This window comes from Callithrix jacchus, chromosome 20, assembly GCF_049354715.1.
Source record: "Callithrix jacchus isolate 240 chromosome 20, calJac240_pri, whole genome shotgun sequence".
NCBI classification, from domain to species: domain Eukaryota; kingdom Metazoa; phylum Chordata; class Mammalia; order Primates; family Cebidae; genus Callithrix; species Callithrix jacchus.
In genome coordinates, this window is record NC_133521.1 from 14,711,476 (window position 1) to 14,738,029 (window position 26,554).

Here is a 26,554-nt window from a genome sequence, read left to right on the forward strand (position 1 = left end):
TGTTTGCTCTAATTCTTTGAACTGTTCTAGTAGACATATGCTCAGAGAGAGACAAAGAAGACAGCTGTTGCTTCCTAGTAGATCTTACAAGTCACTAGATCTGAGCACAGAGTAGAAAGACATTGCCTTCCTGCTTTTTCCCCCCTTATTTAAAAACTGGAAAGAAAAGAAGATTCCAAATAGTGGTTAGCAATTGTTGCATTCAAATTTCTGTGAATATGAGTAAACTGAAGCTTTTTTGAAATCTTCATTTATCTCCTTGAGTACTTAACAGGGTAAAGGAGATGAATACTCCCTTTGTGGTCCATTTTAAGTCCTTAACTCTGTGTCTCTCCCACCTAATGCAAGCAGTTGGAGTTTTACAACACAGTCATACTTTCTAGTCATGAGGTCTAGAGAAGGTGGAGGAGCCAGGTCACATTTCACATGGCAGTTGACTGTCTTCAGGACTCCCTCGATCAATTCAGGCTCATGCTGGTGCTTTCTTCTGCCCAGCAAGTTCTATAGGCCCACAGGGCTGCTGTCTGGGGGTGTAGGTGCTGGTAGTTTTAGCACATATGGGCCGCTGGTGAGCACCTTCCGAGTTGGTTTTATCTCCTCTCCTCTTTCCCCAGGCGAGTCGCACTTTACAGTGAACCAACAGCCCTTCCTCTACTTCCAAGTCCTATTCCTGACAGCACAGTTTGAAGCTGCAATTGCCTTTCTTTTTCGCATGGAGCGGCTGCGCTGCCATGCTGTCCATGTGGCACTTGTGCTGTTTGAGCTGAAATTGCTTTTAAAGTCCTCCGGACAGAGTGCTCAGCTCCGTGAGTATTTGGGATTGGGTTGGCAGTAATGTAACCACAGCACATCCCTGGTGCCCCAAAACCACAACCAATAAGGATTTGAGCAAAGGATAGCAGTCATTTTAGAGCATTGTAGACAGCTGAGCATTTTAGATGATTAGTGTTAGGGTTCTTGCTTTCCCCCACATTAGTATTCCCTTGGAAGTTAACTATATAAAGTGCTGTTCAAAGTGCTAGCTTTGTGGCCAGTCTGATTGCCTGGAAAATAGTGCAGAAGAACAGTCCCTAGAGTCATGGGTCTGATTTCCATTAGGGCCCTTGCTTTAATGACATTGGAAACCCTAGCCAGCCATGTGCCTACCTGCCTGGGATGAGAGAGTCAGGGGAGACAGAGGAAGTAAATTGGATGCATGGCTGTGGGTTCCTTATTGGTGCAGCAAAATCAGCCCAGAGCACATGCTGTAATGGTCAGTTGGATTATCTTTTCATTCAAAGACCACGTATTAGTAATTTACGGCAAAGTGCTGTTTTCTCCACTCTGGGCCTGGAGAGGAATTGAGGATGGGGTGGTAAAAAGGACTGGCCAAAGCTTATATTGGCAAATATTGACTGGGCTGTAGGAGTAGACGCTGCTGGGTCTGCAGATTCAGCTTCCATAGTTTCTGGGTTGCATGGGTCAGTGGGGCAGTGTGGTGTGACCCACTCTGACCCCCACAATGCAGTCAGCCATGAGCCTGGTGACCCTCCTTGCATGCGGCGGCTGAACTTTGTGCGGCTCCTCATGCTCTACACCCGGAAGTTTGAGTCCACGGACCCAAGGGAAGCCCTTCAGTACTTCTATTTCCTCAGGTAACATTTGCTTTTGAACATTTATTTCAGCTAGTTTCGATTTCTGCCATTCTGAGAATGACTGTTAGAGACCTCATGTCCGGACTAGAAACTGAATTGTTTTTTTCCCTTACAGGGATGAGAAAGATAGTCAAGGAGAAAACATGTTTCTGCGCTGTGTGAGTGAGCTTGTGATTGAAAGCCGAGAGGTGAGTGGGTTTCCTTTTCTCTCCTCCCCATGGTTTTCAGTGTTCATGTTCCCATGCTAATTCCATACTGCATGTTTTCTTCAATATGGCTGTGGTGGATAAGGCCTAGAGGGTTTTTGGAATTTTCTTTGGTTTCTAACATTGAAAATATTTGTTTCAGTCACACTGATTTTTAGTTGCGTAAGACTTATCCCATTCATCCCATTGTATTACCCTCTTTTCTCTCTGAAGACTTATGGATTATGTTTATATCTTTGTCCAATAATTTGAGTAAAGTTTTTTTCCTTCCACAGTTCGATATGATTCTTGGGAAACTAGAGAATGATGGAAGTAGAAAGGTGGGTTAAATGCATCCTTAGAGAAATGTTTTTAGCCATTGGGAATTAATAAATACCAAAAGAATACACTTAGATTTTAAGATTTAAGGTATGAAAAATACAAATCTGAACAGAGTTACTTAATTTTTAAAGTTGAATGAAAATTATGGGCCCAGATTATTACCTTGGTTTTACACACACATATCTCCTTAAAATATGTAAATTTGTGATTAGATAGCTTTTTTACTGTGTTCAGAATATTCATTTGTTCATGCCTGTCGTTTTTTTGAGCTGAGAATGCTCTTATACATTTCTGTCATTCTTGGCTCAGAAAACATGCAAGAAAAACAAATTGATTACTGCACCCATTTTCCCAAGATGCAAAAGTTGCAAGTGCACCTGACTTCCTTCAAAATGCAATTTCCAAGGGTTTTGAACTCCACAGTGACTCCTGGAAGCCTGAGGGATCCCCAAGACTTACTTTGCCCATTGATTGTCATGGCAGGAGGGTCAAAGTTCCTGTTGTCAGAGACCAGTTCTGACCCTGAATCTCCCTCTGGTCTTTGGAAAGTCACTTGCCCCTCAGGGACTGACTTTTCTCATTTGTAAAAATGAGTAGTTTTGACCCAGCAATCTGTAGATGAGCTCACACTGCTCATACCACCTCCCTCAGAAGAAAGGCAAGTAACAGTGCTGATGACAGTGGCCAGGCTTATTGGGTGATGATAATCACCAGGCACTGTGCTGAGCACTTTGCATAAGTTTCTTTAACAGGCTGCACTGGGGCCAGGAGGATCCCAGTGTGTATGAGTTGACAGAGCCAGAAACATAGATAAGACCTTATTCCCTGGTGCTTCTAGAGTGGCAAGGCAAGTCACCTCAACCTGGTCCAGCTCTGAGAATCCGGTGCCAGTGGAGAAGCAGAATGGCCAGGCACAGATGTTATGCAGTTGCCTTCATTCTCCCAGGGTGCCTAAGGCCTCTCTCATGCTCTCCTGACCATTTAGTTGCTGTTGAGTGGTGATGGTGATTTTTTAAAGAAATGTCCTGTTACCACTTAAATTGTGTTTTTTCAGCACTGAGTTCCTTTTGCCATCTGTCTTAGAACACAAATCCAGAATCCTTCAGATATTTTCTCTGTGCCTCCTGATTTTTCTCCCTAGTCCCTACTCATCAGCAAATTTAAAATCATTGATTTTACCGACTCTCTGGGTCATTTTGGAAAATTAGAAAGCCCAGATGTCTTATTGCTGACTTCTCTGCGCTTCCAGTAAGTCTGCCCTTTCACATGTAGTTTCCTTGATCTCTTTTATAGTTTTAATAGGACTTTATATCTTCAAGAAAGCCAGAGTCTAGCTGATGAAATACATGCATTGCCCAGGGCAAGCATTTTTAGTTGAAGTATTTTTTGGATCCTAATTGTTTCTCTGTGTTTAAAATAATAGTTCTGTGCACCCATCTCTCTCTTCCTCTCCCTCCATAATTTGTTTTGTCAGCCTGGAGTCATAGATAAATTTACTAGTGACACAAAGCCTATTATCAACAAAGTTGCTTCCGTGGCAGAAAATAAGGGACTATTTGAAGAGGCAGCAAAGCTGTATGACCTTGCCAAGGTAAAGTGAGCTCTCTTCCCTCTTCTGTACTTCACAAATCTGCCGGCCTTTCGGCATTAAATGAACAGCCACTTCGACAGGGTTGTGATAGCACTCTCCCTGCAGAGGCATTTTCTCTAGTGCTTAGACAGTTAATGGTCCAGGCAGGACAAAATTCCCACTTTACAGAATTATTTCTGCTCATAAGGTATTTCTGGCCAAACAAGAAAAGCGTATTGAAAGGATATCCTGCAGGCACTGAACTCTTTCCTTACTTGGCAGCAGAATTAGCATCCATCACATTCTGATGGTGAAGCCACTGTTGAAAATGGCATTATGCTGACCTTGTGGCAGCCACAGACACACTGGGGAGCAGTGGTGTTAGAAAATAAGACCACATCCATGTGCAGGAGGGAGTGAAAGAAAATAAGACCACAGCAGGGCATTTTGAGAGGACTAGAATACATGTTTCTACCTAATACATGTGATAACTGCTAAGGATTCTGTGACCTAAAGAAGATTACATTCTCTCCTTATCAACTGAGAAAAGTAGGCAAAAAGACAGCTATAGGCCAGCTGCAGGGCCTCACACCTGTAATCTCAGCACTTTGGGAGGCCAAGGCGGCCGCATCACTTGAGGCCAAGAGTTTGAAACCAACACTTGCATCCATCACCCCAGAAAGTTTTCTTTCGTAGGCAGTGGGCATTATATAGTTGTTCCTTTTATGGATTACTTTATTGATTGCTTCCTTAATTTTAAAAACTTGAGCAGAATGCTGATAAGGTACTGGAACTGATGAACAAACTGCTGAGCCCTGTCGTCCCCCAGATCAGTGCCCCGCAGTCCAACAAGGAGAGGCTGAAGAACATGGCGCTCTCCATTGCCGAACGGTAAGCTAGGAGCTAGCTCCATGGGACCCTGAGGGTGCTACTGTCAGTGCCAGGCCACCCATGCCCACCCAAATGCATGTTCAGCTTTACTAGGTGACAGCAGACAGCCTTCCAAAGTGGTTCTACTAACTCACCATGCCACCAGCACTGTGTAAATTCCTTCATACCCACATCAGAATTAGCACTCGGTACTACCAGACTTAACATTTTTGCCAAAGAAATAGGTATGAAAGGGCATGTCAAGGCCGGGCGTGGTGGTTCATGCCTGTAATCCAAGCACTTTGGAGGCCAGGGCGAGTGGATCACCTGAGGTCAGGAGTTCAAGACAAGCCTGACCAACAGGGTGAAACCCCGTCGTTTAAAAAAAAAAAAAAAAAAAAAAAGGGCATCTCAGTATTTTAATTATGCACATGACATTTAATTCTAAGCATTATGCTCACCTGTATATTGTTGTATACTTTCATCAGCCCTCTCAAAGGCCTTCAGGAGCAAAGCTAGTGATGGTTAGATGGGGGAGATTTTTAGAGGTATGGCCAGTATTTCAGACTACCTGGATCACCAGTGAGTTAATTGAATTATCAGACTTTTAACTAGTTTAAGTCCCAGGCTGAGGCTAACAACATTACTTTTTGCACTCGCTGTAGATATTCCTAATAAAATGACGCAGAGAAAACTGGGTTTGGGATGCTTTCCTGGGGTAACACAAAAGGACATTCTTTGGTCAATGAGATTTCTCCACCTAGCAAACAATCCCCAGTGATGGCTGCTGGGCTTTTTGCCAGTCAGGGCCTCCCGCCTTTCATGAAGATTGGTTGCTGAGATGATGGTCAAGGCTGGAGAACCATGCTCCATGTAAAGTACTTGTAGGTGGATTCATACCAAATCCACTATCAGTGCTTGGCTGTTTCAAAATAAACACCATTTTACACTCTTAATTAACTTTACCCAGAGAGCTCAAGAGATTTTCATGCTTTTTATTTTATTTATTTATTTATTTATTTATTTATTTTTTGAGACGGAGTTTCACTCTTGTTACCCAGGCTGGAGAGCAATGGCGCGATCTCGGCTCACCGCAACCTCCGCCTCCTGGGTTCAGGCAATTCTCCTGCCTCAGCCTCCTGAGTAGCTGGGATTACAGGCACGCGCCACCATGCCCAGCTAATTTTTTGCATTTTTAGTAGAGATGGGGTTTCACCATGTTGACCAGGATGGTCTCGATCTCTTGACCTCGTGATCCACCGGCCTCGGCCTCCCAAAGTGCTGGGATTACAGGCTTGAGCCACCGCGCCCGGCCGCTTTTTATTTTTTGTTTGTTGAGACAGTGTCTCTCTCTCTCTCTATCACCCAGGCTGGAGTGGAATGCAGTAATGCAGTCATAGCTCACTATAACCTCAAACTCCTGGGCTTAAGCAATCCTCCCACCTCAGTCTCCTGAGTAGCTAGGACTACAAGTGTGTGCCACCACACCTGGCTAAATTTTAATTTTTTATGGAGATGGGGTTTCACTGTTTGTCCAGGCTGGTCTCGTCTCTGACTCCTGGCATCAAGCAATGCTTCCGCCCCAGCCTCCCATGTAACTGAGATTGGCATGAACCACCATACCCACTGTCTTTTTAAATGCTAGTCCACAGTTATGTATTACACAGAAGTTCCTGATAACACCCTCGCTCCCCCCACCCTATTTTTGTCTTTCAGGTATAGGGCTCAAGGAATAAGCGCAAATAAATTTGTGGACTCTACGTTCTATCTTCTTTTGGACTTGATCACCTTTTTTGACGAGTATCATAGTGGCCATATTGATAGAGCTTTTGATGTAAGTTTCAGGAAGGCTTTTGAAATGCAAGTTAATGTATGCCCTTGAAAATCCAAAACACTTCATGGAATTTACTTAAAACAAAGGAGCTATCGCCAGTATGTTTGTTAAATGAAGGACAAGTACAGTCCTGGGACTTTAAAGGAGTTTTCTGTGTTGCTTTTTTTTCTTATTCTTTTCCCCTTTAATCAAAAACAGAAGTTTCTCAAAGTAATTTGAAATCTCTGAATTTTAAAAATTGTGTCAGAAAATGAGGATAAGAATTAAGTTAGCTAGTTAGAAGAATCAAAGCCTTTGTGTGTACAAGGGAGAATGGCATTTCCTATGAAGAAGCCCTTTGCAGTATGTGAGGTGCTGACTTTACATGTGGAGAGATGAAGTGACTGTGTGTCATATGGGGCTGGTGGTTGTTTTAAACAGATAATTGAACGCTTGAAGCTGGTGCCTCTGAACCAGGAAAGTGTGGAAGAGAGAGTGGCCGCCTTCAGAAATTTCAGCGATGAAGTAAGTTTGTTCTTCTTGAGTTATGGAACTCCTTTTTCCCCACTTCCACCAAAAGCTTTTTCTTTTCCTGTAGCTGACAGCTTTAAACGTTCTGGTTACAGTAACTATTCAGACTGAGTTTTTCAGAGTGATTCCCTTTCAAATACCTTGGCCTGGCTTTTCTGTGCGTGTATACATCCCCAACAGATTATTGTCTGAATTCCTGATTCAGAAAATACAGTCACTTCAGTGATTGACATGTTGTTGGGAGAAACCAGTTTCTGGTTGATCCTGTGAGGTCTGGTTTAATTCTTCTATTATCCACTTGTACTAGAGGGTATTTTAGTGCTTAAGTCTGATCATCTTTAAGTAGTTCTGTCAGGTGAATGAAACACATCATGATTCACTGCTACCCTTGCCCTCCCTGATCTGTTTGTTTAAAGAAGCAAATGTAGTGACCATGGACTAAGCTATTACTCCACAAGCCCCAGAGCCACTGTCTGTCTGTCAGGTTGCTAGCACATGGCCAATGTCTAGCCCAGGGTACTCAGCTGGGCTGCATGCTGGAATCTTTAGGATAGTTTTTTAAAACCCTCATGCCTAGACCCCAGAGATTCTGCTTTCCCTGATATGGGCTGCAGCCCAGACTTCCCCCAGTCATTCCAGTGTGTGGCCCAGGTAAACTCTTCTCTAGGACTACACTCGACTCAGCTCTCAACATTATGGACTCTAGAACCAGCTGCCTGGTTCTGGGATGTCACTAGTGGTCTTTTAGTTTAAAATTGTTCCTCATTGAGCAGATGCCTTTTATAAAATGTCTCTGTCCTGGTGTGGTAGTTTACGCCTATAATCCCAGCATTTTGGGAGGCCAAGGTGGATGGATTACCTGAGGTCAGGAGTTCAAGACCAGCCTGGCCAACATGGTAAAACCCCATCTCTACTAAAAAGTACAAAAATTAGCCAGGCATGGTGGTGCATACCTGTAATCCCAACTACTCGGGAGGCTGAGGCATAAGAATCGCTTGAATCTGGGAGGGGGAGGCTACAGTGAACTGAGATTGCACCATTTCACTCCAGCCTGGGCAATGGAGGGAGAATTTGTCTCAAAAACAAAAAAAAAGTTTCTGTTTTAGAGAAGTAAGGCCAGTTCTGCACATGAAGAAGGGTGTTGACTACTGTGATACACACAGTTCAGAAGGTCTTGCACCTTGCTGACCTTCCCTTTTTATACCTGCTGTGACTTCTACCCTTAGCCACTTGCTCCGTTGTTATTTCTGTCTTTCCTTGGACGCATCCTTCATTGCATCAGGGATTAAAGTAGTGCACCAGGGCCTGCCCTTGTAGATGCTCCCAAAGACTCTGGTAGCACCATGCAGATCCAGTGGAAACAGCCCAGTGGGTTTGAGAGAGTGGGGAATGGTAGGGACTGTGGAGAACTGGTGTGTTCACCTGTACCTCCTAACATTCAAGTTCAGATTATTTAATGGCAGCCACTCTGCTGGCCAGTCCAAGCCTAATGCTGACCAGATGTCAGCGTGCTTTTGGCTTGCTGCCCCTGACTAAGGGAGAAATGGCATAAAGGAACAGGAACAGTGACCACCTGACCTGAGCAGCCTTGCTTGGGGTTTTTCTCACACTTCACGTTTCAGTGTCATCAGCTCCTTTTGGGTGACTGTGTGGCTCTCCACCTGGCAATGGTGAGAAGTGATGTGACCAGGCCTGCCTGGAGCAGCCCACTCTCCACCTGTGGTTGGCCCCAAAGGTTGGTTCCTTTTTTCTTTACTCTGTGTTTCTTTCTGTGTAGATCAGGCACAACCTCTCAGAAGTGCTTCTTGCCACCATGAACATCTTGTTCACACAGTTTAAGAGGCTCAAGGGGACAAGTCCATCCTCGTCGTCCAGGCCCCAGCGAGTCATTGAGGACCGTGACTCTGTAAGATTCCAGCGTTCGTGAGAAATGTTGCTGAGCACCACCTATCTGGTTTGGAATCCTTTGCACTCTAATGAGTCCATATGACCCGAAACTGCTCTTTCTCCTTAGTATCTGGCAGCTGGATAAGTGTCGTGTCAGGAGACTCCCAGAGGAAATCAAACATTAAAGGGTGCTGCTCTTCTCAAGCTTAAAAAAATAAAAATAAAAAGATGTGCTAGGTCTGCAGATCTTACCTGTTAACAGATCAAAAAGAATGCTAATTTCTAGTTGACTCCATAAGAACCTCTTGCATATTTTAAAAGATAAGTTTATTTTGTTAGTCCGAGCTCATTAGTGAATACTTTTATTAAAACCATACTTTATTTTTGATCAACACATTAATATATTAATGTGAACCCTTGTTTCTCCTGTCACTGTGCTCACAGTGACCCTAGAAAGGTAACTAGGGCAGCATTTTGTCCTCTCTCACAGCCAAGGAAACTGAGCTGTCGTTTAGGGAAGAAGCTGCCCCCAGGTGGTAGGCAGGTGAACGGGCCATGTCTGGAGGCTGGGGCTCTCTGACACCTGTGCACTTTCTGCTGCCTGTGGTACCTCCAGCAGTTCATGGGTCAAGTGGAATCCAGGTAGCTGGAACCCTGGGGCTCATAGCATATGTTGTCTGATTACAAAAAAAGAGCAAAAGTATTTTTTGATCCAATTAAACCATAAGGGGACAGTCCAATGGTGTTTGCTTTTTTTTTTTTTTTTTTCCTCCTTTTTTGAGGCAGGGTCTGGCTCTGTCACCCAGGCTGGAATGCAATGACATGATCTCAGCTCACTGCAACCTCCACCTCCTGGGCTCAAGCCATCCTCCTACTTCAGCCTCCCAAGTAGCTAGGACTACCGGTGCACACCACCATACCCAGCTGCTTTTTGTACTTTTCATAGACATGGAGTTTCGCCACATAGCCCAGACTGGTCTCGAACTCCTAAGCTCAAGAGATCCCCCACAACTTCGGCCTCCCAAAGTGCTAGGATTACAGGAGTGAGCCACCGTGCATGGCCTCACAATGGTGTTTTTAAAATTACCTTTCCTTTAACCATTTTTTTTTTTTTTTGAGATGGAGTTTCACTGTTGTTACCCAGACTGGAGTGCAATGGCGCAATCTCGGCTCCCTGCAACGTCCGCCTTCTGGGTTCAAGCAATTCTCCTGCTTCAGCCTCCCGAGTAGCTGGGACTACGGGCGCGCACCACCATACCCACCTAATTTTTGTATTTTTAGGAGAGGGGGTTTCACCTTGTTGACCAGGATGGTCTCGATCTCTTGACCTCGTGATCCACCCGCCTCAGCCTCCCAAAGTGCTGGGATTATAGGCCTGAGCCACCATGCCCGGCCTCCTTTAACCTTTGAACTTAATTTTCGATGAGACTCTCAAGAGCTCAGTGACTAACATGAAACCTGTTTTTGGCAGCCAAGAAGACTTGAAAATCTGTCTTCTGCCTCCAAGGACATCTGTGAGCTCTTTTTACTGTGACGCCACAGGCATTGTCGTTGACAAAACTTGTGCTTAGTGAAAGATGGCAGAAATTTCCACCTTTAGGAATGTGGGTAACAGTGCTCAGGAGGGGTCCACTGAAGTTGTCAGCCTTTCCAGGTGCACACCACAGCACTTGCTGCTCTTCTGCCTGCCCCTGGACAGATAGGAGTCTAGGTGCCCACCACGTGGCAGGACTCCTTTTTGAAGATAGAAACCCAGTGCAGTGATGTTTGTGAATGTGAGTTTTGAGGACACTTCTTGGTGCTCTGTGTGCTGCTTACAGTTCAGGGGAGGGTTTGCCCACAGAGAAGAGCTGGTGCCCTGGCAGGCCATGTCCCACATCTGAAGATCATTCTCCTTCCTTTTGCCCACCACTCTCCTTTTTCTTTCTTTTTCTGAAAGGTAGGGGTGGATAGGATTAAGTAGAAGGTTATATATAAAAGCTGTATGCCCAAGAAATCTGCAAGCCCACAGATGTCCTTGGTTTCATGGTTTAAAGTGAGATGCTGCCCAGTGAGAGGGTGAATCCCTAGAGCTCATTTAACAAGAGCTCATGCACTTTTATTTACTTCTAAAGAAAATACAATGGGTATTCTCATCACAAAGTCATATTTCTTTTTATCTGGACATTAATAAGGACATATATTCGCTAGTTTGTTTCACACATCAGGTAAAAAGCATATGCTTTTCAGTTTTCTTCTGGAATGGTCCTTAAGTAAGCCTAGTAAATGATTATTGAGTTTTTCTTTAAAGTCTTGTAACTAGTCCAGAAAGGTATCTATAGATTCTCCTTTTCTAATCCAGATACAGTTTAAATTTGTAGGGCCACCTTTTCCCCTCCTGGAACAATCCAGGAATTCCATAAATACTGTTGCCTGGGGAAAGAAAGGCGAAGCATGTATGTTGGGAAGGGAGGAACGGGAGGAATGAAAGGAAGGAAGAGGAGAAACACACAGGAGGAAGAGAGCCAGATTGGGACTGCACAGTCACAGCCCTTGCCTTCAGTGTAACAGGGGCTTCATGGAGCTCTGGAGACTCAGATCCCTGTAGAAGCAGATGGACAGAAACCAGCCAGAGAAGAGGCTCAGAAAATTGGAGCAGGCAGTTCTGAAGCTCAGGGCTGTGTCAAAAGCGAGCCAAATGTGTTGGGGTGAGGCGGCTTACCTGCAAACCCATCGGCCTTTTGCTGAGTAGATGGGTTTGGATGCCTGTGGAACTGGGGCCTCTGGGGACGAGCTTTGCTAACTTTGTGTCATGCTAAAGGAATATGACAGAGGAGGTTACGACTGTCATCCACCCACCAGGGATCTGTCCCTGACACCCCAGGGTAGAGGATGGAAGAACATGAAACAGTGCCCTGACTTGAAAGTTAACCGATTTCCTTCCCTTTCTTCCCTTCTCTCTCAGCAACTCCGAAGTCAAGCCCGAACCCTGATTACCTTTGCTGGAATGATACCCTACCGAACGTCTGGGGACACCAATGCAAGGCTGGTGCAGATGGAGGTCCTCATGAATTAAGTGCCATGCTTTGCGGGCTTCTGGGTCTGCACATTGTCAGTACATCAGGCACATGGGCCCACTAGGGTGGGGTTTCTGGTTTTGTTTCTGTTGTGTTTTGGTTTGGTTTCTGTATTATGTATTTTTGTCAACCCCAATAAATTTCTTTGATTTGTATTTCTTTTCAACATTCTTTTATTTTCTTTTTTCCTTTGAAATTTTGTTTACATTTTTATTTGTGTAATGGGGGGAAATGCTGTCACTAGCTCTTGGGCCAGGGAATGAGAAGCTATGTAGATATTTATGATTTGGTTAAATTGACCTTAAATAATTAAAAATTTACCCAAAATGAGTCAGGAAACAAAGCCTTTGGGAGTTACTTTTATTTAGGTATAATATTTCATATAGGAGAGTCACCATTCTTTTTCACATTTTTGTTTGAATGTGAAAGTCAACCTCAGCCTTAGAAGATGTAAAATTTCTGTGTGAAATATCAAGCACTCCATGTCCTCCTCTTCTCGGGTGTGACTTTAAGTCCAGATGGTTCAAGACCAGCCTCCAAATCAGCTCTGATTGCAGGATTCATCAGTTTGTTTTTCTGTAGCAATCCCACTGGAGATAAAAAGCACAGGCCTAGAGAAAGCCTTAAGAAGGAAGGTTGCAGGTACCCCAGCTCGCACTTGAAAGGGTAAACCTCGCCACTTAACCCCTCTCTACCTGCTCTGCTGTGAGTTTGACTGCTCAGGCTTGTACATGCCCCTCCTAGAAAGAAGTTTAAGCCCCTCTTTCCTCCTCTGGTGGTCAGTTCCTGTGCTCAGACAATCCCCATCCCCCTTCCCTACTCATGAAGGTAATTGAGCAGGCAAGCTCATGGGTCATGCGCTAAGTCTGTAGTGTACAGAATTGAGACCACCACATGGCATCAGCACCATGGCTCTTTGCTCCCAGAGCAGTAGTTGTCACCCATCATTTGCTCTGTTTCTCCCACCATCAGTCCCAAAGCCTTGGACTAAACCAGAGAGGAAATTAAGTCGTGTTTGTTCCTGAATGGGCCAACTGGAGCCTTGAAACACTGGGCAGCGGTCTGTTCTGCTGGTTTGATGGACGGCTCCTGAGGTGGATTCTTTACCAGCAGAATGTTAAGATCCCCAAAGGTGCCTTTGCTTCTAGGGAGAAGTTTCTTGTCTTGTCACAGGGGGTGGTCACCTCCACCATCCTCCAGTTGTTAAAATAATTGTTACCTTTTCTTTAGGGAAGAAATAATCTATAGATAATGAGACCAACTGCTGCCCATCATAGGATTCCATGTTCCAGGAAGGATACAGCCTGAGGGTCAGTGGGGCTGTGTTCTGCCTTCTTCCTCTATTCCCCTCTTGTCACCCTGGAGGACTGCCTTCAATTGAGCTTTACTAGAAAGTCTTGAAACATGAGCCCTGCAGGGAACTTGATTTAGCAAGTTGTGCCCTGCTTATATGTGGTGATTTAAGCTAATCAAATGATTTAATCGTGCTTTTTTTAAAAGAGTACTCCAGGCCAGGCACGGTGGCTAACACCTGTAATCCTAGCACTTTGGGAGGCTGAGGCAGGCAGTTCACTAGAGATCAGGAGTTCAGGACCAGCCAGCCAACAGGGGGAAACCCCATCTCTACTAAAAATACAAAAATTAGCTAGCTGTGATGGCAGGTGCCTGTAATCCCAGCTACTCGGGAGGCTGAAGCAGGAGAATCACCTGAACCCAGGAGGCAGAGATTGCAGTGAGACGAGATTATGCCACTGCACTCCAGCCTGGTCAACAGAGTAAGACTGTCTCAAAAATAAGAGGCCGGGCGCAGTGGCTCACGCCTGTAATCCCAGCACTTTGGGAGGCCAAGGCGGGTGGATCACGAGGTCATGAGATTGAGACCATCCTGGTCAACATGGTGAAACCCCGTCTCTACTAAAAATGCAAAAAATTAGCTGGGCATGGTGGTGCATGCCTGTAATCCCAGCTACTCAGGAGGCTGAGGCAGGAGAATTGCCTGAACCCAGGAGGCGGAGGTTGCAGTGAGCCGAGATCGCGCCATTGCACTCCAGCCTGGGTAACAAGAGCGAAACTCTGTCTCAAAAAAAATAATAAAATAATAAAAATAAGAGTACTCTGGACTTTACATAAAGTGCGACTTAGTGCTTTGTTTTTCTAACATTAAATTTTACTTGCAGATAGAAATATAACAATGCCGCAAATGAGAAGGCTGTAGTGGTTCACATGTTTGCTCCTGGCTTACCTCTTCACTGTCCCATGTGAATCATGAGTTTGCCTTTCCTTGCATCATGCAGTCCTGGTTGTCCCAGATGGAACTGCACGCCAGCCCTGCATCCAGGGGAGGGGGTACTTTGACCTGTGAATGAGTCCTACAGTGAGACTGGAAAGAAAAGCATCCCGGCCTTGAGCTGCTCTGCTAGGGGAGCTGTGAGTTGGGAGAAAAGTGGTCACTGGTTAGCAGTTGAGGACTTGCTGAGAGAGACATTTGTAGGAGAAATAAGATAACTAGGTTCTCAGAAGGGCCGGGCCTCGGATGGAGCAAATCCCAGTTCTTGTCCAACAAGCTGATTATGTGATCACAGGCTGTTGGGACTGTGCAGAGATAAGGAACAGGCTGAATTTGCAAGGCCACAACATCAGGTTGCCATGTACCTATCCTTATAGCTTATGCTCAGAAGTCATGACCCTGTGACAGGTTATTAGCTTAAAAACTCATCTTCAGCTCACTTTTTCAGAGAACTAAATCTTTCCTTAGATGTTGGGACAGGATTTCACTATTTACCCAAAGAAACTAAGAGAAAGTGTCACTAGGCATCTCTTGTCTTCCAGATGTGAGATTTCCATCTTTCTAATGAAATCAAGTGTACCTGGAGACTGTCAGGTTGGTTCCTGCCTCAGAATGGCTCATAATAAACTCACTCCAAGGAAATTACTGACTTGATCTGGATCCTTTTCAGAGGCCTGGAGATTTCACTTCACAGATTGTTACTTTGGCTTTAAAAAAAAAAACAAACCCTCTTGTCTCCCCGACTTCAGAGGGAAAAACTAAGTGAAACTGGTGAGCTCTGCCGCAGCAGACACCTTGCCTTTATCACTCATGAGCCAGGTGGGCTCATCAAAGAGCAGGAAGCGCCCATTTACACTGGGGCTGGGATGGAGACCCAGCCCCTGCCCTCCACAAACTTACAGTCTAATTAGAGTCTCTTAAGGACAATTTGGCAGCCACTGATACTCTTTTGGTACATCATTTAAATCCTAGGGTAGGCAACTGTAAAGCAAAGAACTCTAGACTTTTCTGCAGTGTCCAGCATTTGCTGACTGAGAAAAATCCTGAGGATGTATTCTCTCTCTGGAGTTTTACCCTTGCCTGCTCCTGGTCAGAACCCTTAATACTAAATTTAGCAAATTATATGCAGCTCTGCCAACATCCTACTGCTTTTGACTGGATCTCTGCAACGCTTTTTCTCTATTAGGCATCAGAACCTTTGTCTAGTTCATTAGGTAGTTCACATCACTTGCCAGATTTCCAACAGGCCACTCAGGAAGTGACTTGAGCATACTGAATGCTGAGTCAGAGAATGAAGCCCTGGGCTGGCGGGTTGTCCCAGGCCTGCCAAAGTCTTGGCAGTCCCCACACTTGACTACGAACTCTCCCTTAACCTCAGTTAGCTGGGAGAGGAATTGAGCCCTGTGTCAGCAAATTGGGAGAAGGCATTATTTATAAAAGTCTTGATGGAAATGTGCATTTTATATCAGAATTGGGCTTTTGCTCCTGCATCTCAGGAATATCAGGAAGAACTCAGCATCTCATTAAACAGGAGTTGTCTAGAACTGTACAAGAAACTATCTCCCATTCTTAATCCTGTGCTGAATACAGAAGTCATCCCATCTCCCGTCATCTTCTGACAGTTTCACAATATATTGGTATCCCTCACAGGGCAGGGACAGGAAGGAAGTCTACCTTTCTGCCATGTGTTTCCAACTGAAAAGGAAAAAAGCTTAAAATTACTAAAGTGTTCTGAAAAGAGATTTCAAGTGGTCTGTGCTTTTTGCCTTGTTATGCACATAACTTGTGATTGGCTAGATAGGCCACGTGTTTATCAGCCAAATTTCAGCAGATCAATTCAAAACCTCTTTGTGTGCTGGGCTGTGCTAGGTAGCTGGAATATCCGAAGTAAATCAAGCACTGATTTGTTCCCAGAGTTGTGCATAATTCTTTAAAACTGGGCTCACTTTTTTTCCTCTTTTAGCCAGGATCAACTAAGTGAAGTACTCATGGTTCTAAGTTGCTAACCCAGGGAAGGAGGATATTTTCCTGTCCTAACCTTGGTTTTTGAAATATACTTATCCTATGTGCCCTCCCTGGGGTATCTGGCCCACAGTGGATGGCTCAGCAGGTGTTTGAATGAGCAGATGCTTTGCTTTGGCCTCCTGTGCCAAGCTCCTCCTCACATCCGCTAAATCAGCTCCATGTGCCTAGATTCAGACCCCGTGACTCAGCTTGAGGGCCCTTAATAGGTATTCAGTCTGAAAGAAGGTGGAGGAGAATAATGTCTCCTAGGATCAGATGAGTCTCAGGGCTGTTCCCTCAAACACAGAAACTTGCACAGCACAGGAAAACATTGAGAAGGGGGTGGAAATTTGATTTACTGTGAATAACGAAGGCTGGATCTTTAAAAAGAAAAAGGGAGGGGGTGCTGGCAGAAACCCAGCACTGTGCTGGCACACTCTGTGTGCCCAGCTGCCTTTGCCCTTGAGCTTCTATTCCTTGGGGATGGGGAGGGCAAAAAAGTTTGTCCCAGACACTGGCTTCTGTTTGAGCAGGAGTTGGGGAGCCAGTGATCCCAGAGCGGACCTCAGCATCAGAACATATACTTTGGTGGCCTCAGCAGACCTGGCCTAGAGAGGCTTTCAGGTGGCACCGAGGGCTCTATGGCCTGCAGGTAAGGCCCTTTATGTGGGTCAGACTTAGCAAATAAAATGTACGGCCCTCAGTTAAGTTTCAATTTCCGATAAACAGCGAAGAAGCTCCTAGTGTAAGTATGTCTCAGTTCTGTGTGGCTGCCCTATCTGGGCTTGCCTCTGCTGGCACATGCTGCCCTGCCACAGGCTGCCAGGACCTCTCCAGCAGAATTGGATTACCCTGATTTTGTGCATTGTTTGTGCTTGTGTGGGCATTGGAAATGACCATGAGATATGAAGTCACTTGAGAGAGGGCAGTAACTGGAGTTCAGTTTTGAAGAGCTAAGCAGGCAGCTGAGCGGGATAATGTGGGCCCCAGTTGACCTCAGTGGCTGTGATCTACTGGGTATTTTTCTACCAGGAATTTCAAATGCTGTGTATTTTAGAAAGAAAGGAAAGAGGCAAAGTACAGCCTTTTCTCACTTGATCAGGAATTTGTGTTAGAAACTCAGTGGGGGAGAATTCTTTGCATTTTTCAGTTGGCTGATGATTTTCCTTTTTTTCCGTTTCTGCTTGTTTTGAGTCGCTCTGTGTGGTGCCTGTGGGAGTAGGGAGAGGGTGGGAGACCGTGATGTGTTCTGCATGTTCCTTTCTGTACAGTAACTTCTGCATTTACTCTGTTTAGGATGGTTCCTTCACCACCACCCCTGTCTGTAGCCAGTAAATTTCTGGAATGTTCTCCCAAAGTGCCATGTGCCCCCTTTGTTCAGTCCTTCAGTGGAGCAGAAATCTCTCTCAGGCCTTTCCTGGGAATATCCTTAGCTGAGGCACAGCCCGGGGCTCCTCAGAAGGCAACAGAAGTGCCTCTACCTGGCCTCGGGGGTTAATGAGCCAGGCCCCTTCTCCACTCCCTGCAAAGAAGGCTCCTAAGGTCTATCCGGTCCCTGGGTCTGCGAAGTCCCCAGAGGTCTCTGTAAGTACAGGACTCCCATCCCAGCTCCAAAGTCGTGCTTTCTCCCCCTAATCTTCAGAATCCCTGGGGGGCCGGGAGAAGGTCAGATTCTGGCTGCAGGTGTGGCAGGTCAGTAAGTCAGAAGCATTTGGTGATAAACCCAGCATGGGGCATGCATTCTGGGACTGGGAACAGCTAATATATGTAACCCCTTATTTTAGACCTTCAGTGGAAAGCATTTTAAATGGGGGTGAGAGCCATTTATTGGCCTTGGGGAGGGGGAGCTGGAATTTGGGGGCCATGCTTTTGCGGTGGCAGAAGAGGCTTGGGCCTGATCTTGGGACAGATGTCTCCTGCTCTCTTGGACAGCAGCTGTCTGTGCTTTTGACCAGGGTGGGTGTTTTCAGGATCTGGGGCATGGGATTCCGCTGGAGGACATGCAGCTGGCTAAGGAGGTAGGGTGTTCATATCTCTCCACCTGGGGACCTGCCCTAATAAAGAGCCCTGAAGTGACATGGGTCACCTGCCCAGTGGCCCATGTGCTATCCCTAAAGGGGCTCCATGAAAGAGTTTCAGCCCCTGACCTTTGCCTGGGGCCTTCAACTTGTGCCGGTATCTGGGGGGCCATTTCCTGATGAGTCACCTGAGACTCTGGGCCTCATACTAGTGCCCCTCAGACCCCATCAGCTGGTTTAATGGCCTCCTGTGGGACTGTGCAGCACCTCCTGGAACTGGGGCTGGCAGCCTGTGGCTGTGGAGGGGAAACTGTCAGGGGGTGGGAGCAGATGGAGAGAGGGCCTTGGGGAGTAAGGGTGGCCCTGTTTATTGTGATTTCTTAAGAGCTGAAGGCTTTTCAGTGGATCCTTTCTGGGTCCTCATTTAAAACTATTAGAATGCCATCCAGATGGCAAAGGAAGAAGACAAAGTTAAGGCCACTGGTCACCTCAACATAAGAGGCACCTCAGCTGTTCCTGGAAATGGCCAGGTTTGCATAGGAGCCCTGAAAAGCAAACAGCCACAAAGAAATACGAGGACTGACAGTGGGAAGTGAGGCCCCAGAAGCTGGGGAACCTGCCTGCTGGCAGTGCTGTTGCGGGGAGAGACATTTTCATTGGGGAGGTTGGCTGGAAGTTCTTGTTCCTCAGTTTTCCCTAACATCTCCTTCCCATAGTGCCAGTGCGGAGGCATCACCCCCACCACACCACTGACCCTACCATACTCTGGGTGGGTTTCTGATCAGCTTGAAAGAACAGCTGGCTTGAATTTTTAGCAAAATTTAAACCAAGCCAAGAACACTTTGTTTCTTTAAAAGCAGACGTTTAGGATTTGGCCCTCTGGTGGCTGTCAGCTGTCAGTAGCATCAGAAAGAGGAGAATGTCAGACTTCTTTGAAAACTAAATTCTCAAATAAGGGCTCCACAACAGCAGGAGGTAGAGGATGGGGAGAGGGAAAGGTGAGGAACATTGGATGATGGTGCCCTGGCTGGAAGGAGCAAGTCTTGGCCAGGTAGCCACCCTGAAAGGCTTCAGAGCTGTGGAGCTGCCAGTCCTTCCATTGCTCTGAACCAGTTTGCTCTTACAGGAAGCAGGCATGCCAGTTTCTATTCCAACAGGCCACTGGGAAGAGCAAGTTAAAACCACCTGTCTGTTGTCCGTTGCACAGTGGGCGCTCCATAAATAAATGTTAATTGTAGCCACCCAGCTCCCAGCCTTGTGTAATTGGTCTCCAAGGCTATAGGTGTGTCCTCTACCACCGGGCTTCTGCCCTTCACAACAGGTTCTGCACATGAGAGCAGGTCAAATCACTTACTCCCACCTCAGGGATGCCTTTTTTTTTTTTTTTTCAAGAACCAAAATTAGGTTAAAATTGATGAACCAAAAATTTGCTAATGGGGACAGGCATTGACATGTCAAGTTCAACTTGTGGTTCTTGTTTATTTAGGAACTGCTAAGTGGAGAATGCAGTTCAACAGATGTTTAAGATTCTACCCTGTGCCAGGCACTGTTCTAGGCACAGGGTCAAAATAGTAAACTGAATCATGATCTCTGCCCTCAAGGAGCTGCCTTCTTATTGGACTGAGTGGTAATAAGGGGCTTCTTCCCATAAGGGTCTCTCCTCCCAGGCTAACTGAAGAGCTTCACTTATCCGTTCAGCACCCACCATGGCCCTTGAGGCAGGGTCCCACTCTGTCACCCAGATTGGAGTACAGTGGTGTGATCTCTGCTCACTGCAACCTCTGCCTTGGGGGCTCAAGCATCCTCCCACCTCAGCCCTCTGAGTAGCTGGGACTACAAGCACACACCACCACACCCAACTAATTTTTATGTATTTTTTGTAGAGACAGATTTTTGCAATGTTGCCCAGGCTGATCTTGAACTCCTGGATTCAAGTGATCTGCCAGCCTTGGCATCCCAGAGGACTGGGATTACAGGTGTGAGCCACCATGCCCGGCCCACTATGGGGTGATTTCTAACACTAGGTACAATCCCTGCTTTCTGAGGGTCACTGTGTTGTTGGGGAAAAGAGAGAAGCAGGTTATGTACACGTACACACAGACACACCATAATCAAATAGGAAGACTTAAAAAATGCCACAAGGAGCCAGGCATGGTGGCTTACACCTGTAATCCCAACATTTTGGTGGCCAGGGCAGGAGGATCATTTGAGTCCAGGAGTTTGAGACCAGCTTGGGCAACATGGTGAAACCCTGTCTCTATTTAAAAAGAAAAAAATACAAAATTTAGCCAGCTGTGGTGGCATGAGCCCATAGTCCCAGCTACTGGGAAGGCTGAAGCAGGAGGATCACTTGAACCTGGAAGGTGGAGGTCAAGGCTGCAGTGAGCCAAGATTGAACCACTGCACTTCAGCAGCCCTGGTGACATAGCAAGGCACTGTCTCAAAAAAAAAAAAATGCCACAAAGAGCCATATAAAGGGGAAAGATTCCCAGTGGCCAGGGATGCAGGAGCTGTCTGCAAGTGACCAGAATTCAGATCTACAGAGATGGGGGAGCACTGCATGGGTGTGTCCATCCTGCTAGCCCAGGATGCAGGGAGCCCCACCTCCCCTCGGCCTGGCTGCAACTGGCCTGCTTCACATGCCCCAGCGGTGTCTTGCAGCTGTTAATCTCTCCCATGACCCTGAAGCAGGAGAAACAGCAAGACTCAGGTGAGTTGAGGGGCCTGCCAGAGGTCCCCGGCCTCATGTTCATCCCTCCCCTGGCCAAGCAGAAGCCTGACTCTAAGGCATCTATCTACCTTGTTCAAGAGGTAAGTTTGTGGCGGGTATGGAAGGGACCTAGGGTGTATGTGGCCCATGAGGCAGAGAGATGAGTCGGGGTGGTCTGACTTGGAGGCACACACTTGTCTGTGCAAACCAATAATTATAAGGTTGCCTGTTGTCCTTGGGCAATGAATCCAGCACAAAAGGGCTGGTAGCCAGTTTATGTGTTCCTGTGTCTAACCAGGAGAGAAAAAGCTCTTTAAAATTCTTTTACAACATAGAAGATAATTAAAAAAAAAACTTTAGATCAGCAATCCCTTTATCAAGAAGAGCCAGATTCTGTGCTGCACACAAATTTAGGTAACGTGCTCTTTCCTTGAGCTGACAGCGCCAGCTCTGCAGTTCACAGCCCTGGCTTCATCTTAGAATCACCCAAGGAGTTCTCACAGCTACTGATTTCCAAGCCCCTGTCCCCTGAGCGTCCCACCTAACCAGCCTGGGGAGGGGCCAAGGCACTGATTCTTGTTTTTTAAAAGCTCCCCAGGTGATTTTCATGTGCTGCTAGGGTCAGGAACCATTGCTGTGACTGAAGCAGGGAGTGACAAAGTAGGCCTATGGACTTTTCTAACTGTGGAAATCCTCCAAACCCCTTCTCCAACACATTTTTCATACAATGTCTGAGATGTATTAAACAGGAAGATGCAAATTCTATCTGGTTAGGGAACAACATGCGCCATGCCAAGTCCCATTGGGTCAGCTCACTCACTCTACCCACCAAGGTCAAAGCCAGCCTGGCTGACCAACGTGGTTTTCAGTGATGGGAAGTTAACCAGTAAAAATGGCACCAGAGGCCGGGCGTGGTGGCTTACACCTATAATCTCAGCACTTTGAAAGCCCTAGGCTGGTGGATCACTTGAGGCCAGGAGTTTGCAACCAGCCTGGGAGGTGGAGGTTGCAGTGAGCTGAGATCCCGACACTGCACTCCAACCTGGGCAACAGAGTGAGACCAGCTCTCAAACAAACAAAGGCATCAGATAAAGAACATCATTGTGTATGAAGGGCTGGGGGCACATTTTTTAGGAGATCACAAGTGAACGAGCACTTAACACCTCTGGTTGGAGCCCAGGACCCTGATCAAAAATGCCCTTTCCCAGTGACCGGTGCTCTGGCCTTTCCGCTTCATCACTGGCAGGCACGTTCCCTCAATGGGCTTGTCCTGAGCCTCTTCAGTGCACTGTGCTTCGCTAACTACAAGCTCCCTCTGGGTAAGGAGCCGACTTCTGTTCCCCAGGCCACCCCTCAAACTTCCTATTGTGGGGCTCCATACCCTGCAGCACCTGCACCGAGCCAGAGCACAAAGGTCCACCGTGGCCCCAGCCTGGAGTGCAGACTCCCCTTGGAGGCAAGCCCCAGTGTGCTGAGTGACCATTGGCAGAAGATCCTTTAGAGCTCTGCTTTGGATGGTAAGGAGGTTAGCCGCTTATTTCTGGTGTCTGGCGAAGGGTCGGCCAGATTATGTGGGAGAGCCTCTGGACATTGAGATTCCATGACTCTGAACGTTCTCTGCTTTTACATGTATGCAATACTGTCAAGGCCTGAGCGCTGATGACTCTAAAAGCTAACTCTCTGGGTTTCTGCTTTTGGACCTGAGCTCATCCTCTTCCCACTCCTCCCTCTGCCTCAACTTTTAAAAACAAACAAACAAAAACATGTAGCAGCTGCCTTTACCAAAAAGCAAGTAGCCTTAAACAAGTAGAGGATGAGTGGGTTTTCTCCTACCTTTCTTGTAGCTAAAGAAGAGCTAGGACTGGCCAGGCGCGGTGGCTCATGCCTATAATCCCAGCACTTTGGGAGGCCGAGGCAGGTGGATCACGAGGTCAAGAGATTGAGACCATCCTGGTCAACATGGTGAATACCCGTCTCTACTAAAAATACCAAAAAATTAGCTGGGCATGGTGGCGCGCGCCTGTAGTCCCAGCTACTCGAGAGGCTGAGGCAGGAGAATTGCTTGAACCCAGGAGGTGGAGGTTGCGGTGAGCCGAGATTGTGCCATTGCTCTCCAGTTTGGGTAACAACAGCGAAACTCCGTCTCAAAAAAAAAGAGCTAGGACCAAAAAAAAAAAAAAAAAAAAAAAAAAAGTTCCTATTTGCAGAGTATTATTAATGTTCTCCAAAATGCTGCTTTCACAAATCCCCTCTTAATATCATCAGAAAACCCACGGCTGGGTAGAATTATCTCCACTTGACAAACAGTGACTCAAAAGCACCAGGTCAAAAAGTAGGCTGTACAGATCTCAGCCAGGCCTCTCGGCTCACATCCTTCCTCACATCCTGGACTGGGCCTGGCTTGAGGGCATGGGTCGGGGAGCTTAGCTTTCAAAAGAAACTCTGAGATTCTAGCCCTCCTAGTTCTGGTCGCAGGAACAAGTCATAGATAGGCCCCTAGACTCCGAAAATATCCATTAAAGAGGGTTCAGATTAGAAATCTACCTGTGGAATTCAAATGGGACAGAATGATCATGTTGCTCCTATTGCTTTCAAGAAAAAAAACAAACGATTTCCAATGAAATTTGAAAATGAAAGGCTGGCCAGGCACGGTGGCTCACACCTGTAATCCCAGCACTTGGGAAGGCCAAGGCAGGTGGATCACTTAAGTCCAGGAGTTCGAAACCAGCCTGCGCAACAAGACCTTGTCTCTATAATTTTTTTTTTTTTTTTAAATTAGCTAGGGGAAGGCTGGGGGTGGTGGCTCAGGCTTATAATCCCAGCACTTTGGGAGGCCGAGGTGGGCAGATCACGTGAGGTCAGGAGTTTGAGACAGCCTGGCTAATATGGTGAAAACCCATTTCTACTAAAAATACGAAAGATTAGCCAGGTGTGGTGGCACATGCCTGTAATCCCAGCTACTCAGGAGGCTGAGGCAGGAGAATGGCTTGAGCCCGGGAGGCGGAGGTTGCAATGAGCCGAGATTGTGCCATTGCACTCCAGCTTGGACAAGAGCAAAACCCCTCAAAAAATAAATTTTAACCCTCTCAAAAAATTAAAAAATTAAAAATTAACTGGGTGTAGTGTAGTCGCAGTCTGTAGTCCCAGCTACTTGGGAAGCTGAGATGGAAGGATCGCCTGAGTCTGGAAGGTGAGGCTGTGGTGAGCTCTAATCATGCCACTGCACTACAGCCGGGGTGACAGAGTGAGACTCTGTCTCAAAAAAAAACACAGACCAAGCATAGTGAAGACAATGGGTTTGAGTCCTTGGCTTCTTGGGAGAGCACATTGGCAGAGACATCAGGGTGAAGGAACACATCTTGTGTCTGTTATTACAGGGCTGAATTTTTATTAGAATTAGTGCTCCAGTTCATGTTGATGCAGCAGGGCTGAGCTCCACCTAAACCTGCATGGACAGATAAAGGATTGAAGAAGATTTTTTTTTTTTTTTTTGAGACGGAGTTTTGCTCTTGTTACCCAGGGTGGAGTACAATGGCGTGATCTCGGCTCACCACAACCTCCACCTCCTGGGTTCAAGTAAAATTGGACTTTTTCCTTCTTAAATAATTGCTGATCTTTCTGCTTTCTGTGTCATCTACTTCACTCTACCCTGGTGCAAGCCAGAGAAAATCATCCTCTCTCTGAACCCATGTAGCATTTTATCCAGGGATTTATGTCTTCGTGCCTTAGCTTGTGGCTATTTATTGGCCTTACCTCCTCTGATGAGCTGTATGTTCCTGAGGACGACAACCATCTATTATCCTTCTGTGTGTCCTTCAAAATAGCCAGATTGTGTTTAATGCATTATTAATATCTACAAGTGTGGATGAATGCTGGTTAAATAAATAGGGATTTTTTTTTTTTTTTTTTGAGACAGAGTCTTGCTCTTGTTGCCCCGGGTAGAGTGCAATGGCACAATCTGGGCTCACTGCAACCTCTACCTCCAGGTTCAAGCAGTTCTCCTGCCCAGTCTCCCCAGTAGCTGGGCTTACAGGTGCCTGCCACCATGGCTGGCTAATTTTTGTATTTTTGGTAGAGACAGGGTTTCGCCATGTTGGCCAGGCTGGTCTTGAACTCCTAACCTCGTGATCCTCCCACCACGGCCTCCCAAAGTGCTGGGATTACAGGTGTGAGCCACCGTGCCCAGCCAGGTTTTTTTGTTTGTTTGCTTTTTGTTTTTTGTTTTTAAGTCCATGAAGAAAAAGGAGTCTTTCCTTTCTTTTTTTGAGATAGGATCTCACTCTATTATCCAGGCCGGAGTCAGGCAAACACGATTCACTACAGCCTCAACTTCCTGGGCTCAAGTGATCTTCCCACTTCAGCCTCCTGACTAGCTGGAACCATGAGCGTGCACCACCATGCCTAGCTAGTTTTTTTAAAATTTTTGTAGAGACAGGGTCTCCCTATGTTGCCCAGGTTGGTCTTGAGCTCCTGGGCTCAAGCAGTCCTCCTGCCTCAGCCTCCAAAAGCGCTGGGATTACAGGCAGAAGCCACCTCACCTGGCTGGGAGTCCTTCCTTTAACAATGAAATGTCTTAACTCATCATGCATGTTTCCTTTTTTGCCTTAGCCATCGATAGCTTCAGTACTTTAATGTTCAACTGCTGTAACACTGTCCAGGTAGAGGGCCAGGACCGCAATACACATACCTGTGTGTTCCTCAAGGCTCAGTTTCTATTTTATTTTTTTGAGATGGAGTCTCGCTGTGTTGCCCAAGCTGGAGTGGAGTGGCACAATCTTGGCTCACTGCAACCTCTGCTCCCTGGGTTCAAGTGATTTACCTGCCTCAGCCTCCCAAGCAGCTGGGATTACAGGAGTCTGCCACCACGCCTGGCTAATTTTTGTATTTTTGGTAGAGACGGGGTTTCACCATCTTGGCCAGGCTGGTCTTGAACTCCTGACCTCGTGATCCACCCACCTCAGCCTCCCAAAGTGCTGGGATTACAGGTGTAAGCCACTGCGCCCGGCCTCAAGGCTCAGTTTCTTGGTCCTGGTTGCTGGAGAGATTGCAGTCCGGCCTCTGGCTTCCCAGGTCTTCTCAGTGCCCAGTACCTCCACTGTTGCTCTGCACCCCGTGCACTGTACAGGTTTTTATGTCTATTCCCCTCTTCCCCATGAATATCGAGTCTGTGAGCCCCTTGTGGGCAGGGACCCAGATTCCTCCATTTGTACCCCTGGTCCTGGTGCTGTAGTGGTCTGGGGCAGCCATTGGTTGGGGAAGATATTGAATGGGTTCATCACTCTCAAAACCGGAGGAGCCACACCCCAGAGGAGGAAGCCGGCGGAGTTCTGGTATCGTTGCTGCAGCTGGTGTTGTGAATCAGGCCGACGAGCAGCGCATCCTCTTACCCGGCTATTTCACGACACCAGGGTTGCATCATACCCATCCTCTCCAGGCGAGCCTCGTGGGACCGGGCCAGACGCAAGGACCTGGGGATGGGGTGGGAGTGGGGGTCTGTGTGTGAAAGCTTTTCCTCTGTAGCCTGCTGGATCTCAGCCCAGACTTCTCCTCAAAATCACCTGGCAGCTTTCAATAAACACTGATGCCTACCCCTCACCTCCTCTCTCCCAGGTCCATAGAATCTCCAGGGTGGGGCCCTGGAATCAGC

The 26,554-nt window shown here is 46.7% G+C and overlaps 1 protein-coding gene and 1 long non-coding RNA gene across 17 annotated transcripts in view; one reads left to right on the top strand and one right to left on the bottom strand.

Moving 5' to 3' along the window:
- The window catches only part of NUP93 (nucleoporin 93), a 113,100-nt gene extending 100,869 nt beyond the window's left edge, over positions 1-12,231 (top strand). For 9 of the 16 annotated variants that reach the window (XM_035282056.3, XM_035282057.3, XM_078358238.1 and 6 more), the window contains 10 exons: positions 615-806; positions 1,508-1,634; positions 1,750-1,822; positions 2,116-2,160; positions 3,636-3,752; positions 4,504-4,622; positions 6,318-6,435; positions 6,856-6,939; positions 8,723-8,851; positions 11,777-12,231. In XM_035282056.3, the coding sequence (XP_035137947.1) occupies positions 615-806; positions 1,508-1,634; positions 1,750-1,822; positions 2,116-2,160; positions 3,636-3,752; positions 4,504-4,622; positions 6,318-6,435; positions 6,856-6,939; positions 8,723-8,851; positions 11,777-11,887 (1,115 nt within the window). In that variant the 3' untranslated portion in view covers positions 11,888-12,231. Of the gene's footprint in view, positions 1-614; positions 807-1,507; positions 1,635-1,749; positions 1,823-2,115; positions 2,161-3,635; positions 3,753-4,503; positions 4,623-6,317; positions 6,436-6,855; positions 6,940-8,722; positions 8,900-11,776 lie in introns of all 16 variants that reach the window. The other 7 variants (XM_035282058.3, XM_078358236.1, XM_078358241.1 and 4 more) reach the window with 2 other exon arrangements.
- A 120-nt stretch (positions 12,232-12,351) lies between these two features.
- Positions 12,352-26,554, bottom strand: part of LOC144580590 (uncharacterized) — a 31,086-nt gene continuing 16,883 nt past the window's right edge. Inside the window, exons 2-3 of the long non-coding RNA XR_013530504.1 lie at positions 14,131-14,244; positions 12,352-12,478 (exon numbers count right to left, since the gene is read on the bottom strand). This is a non-coding gene — a long non-coding RNA (uncharacterized LOC144580590). The remainder of the gene's footprint in view (positions 12,479-14,130; positions 14,245-26,554) is intronic.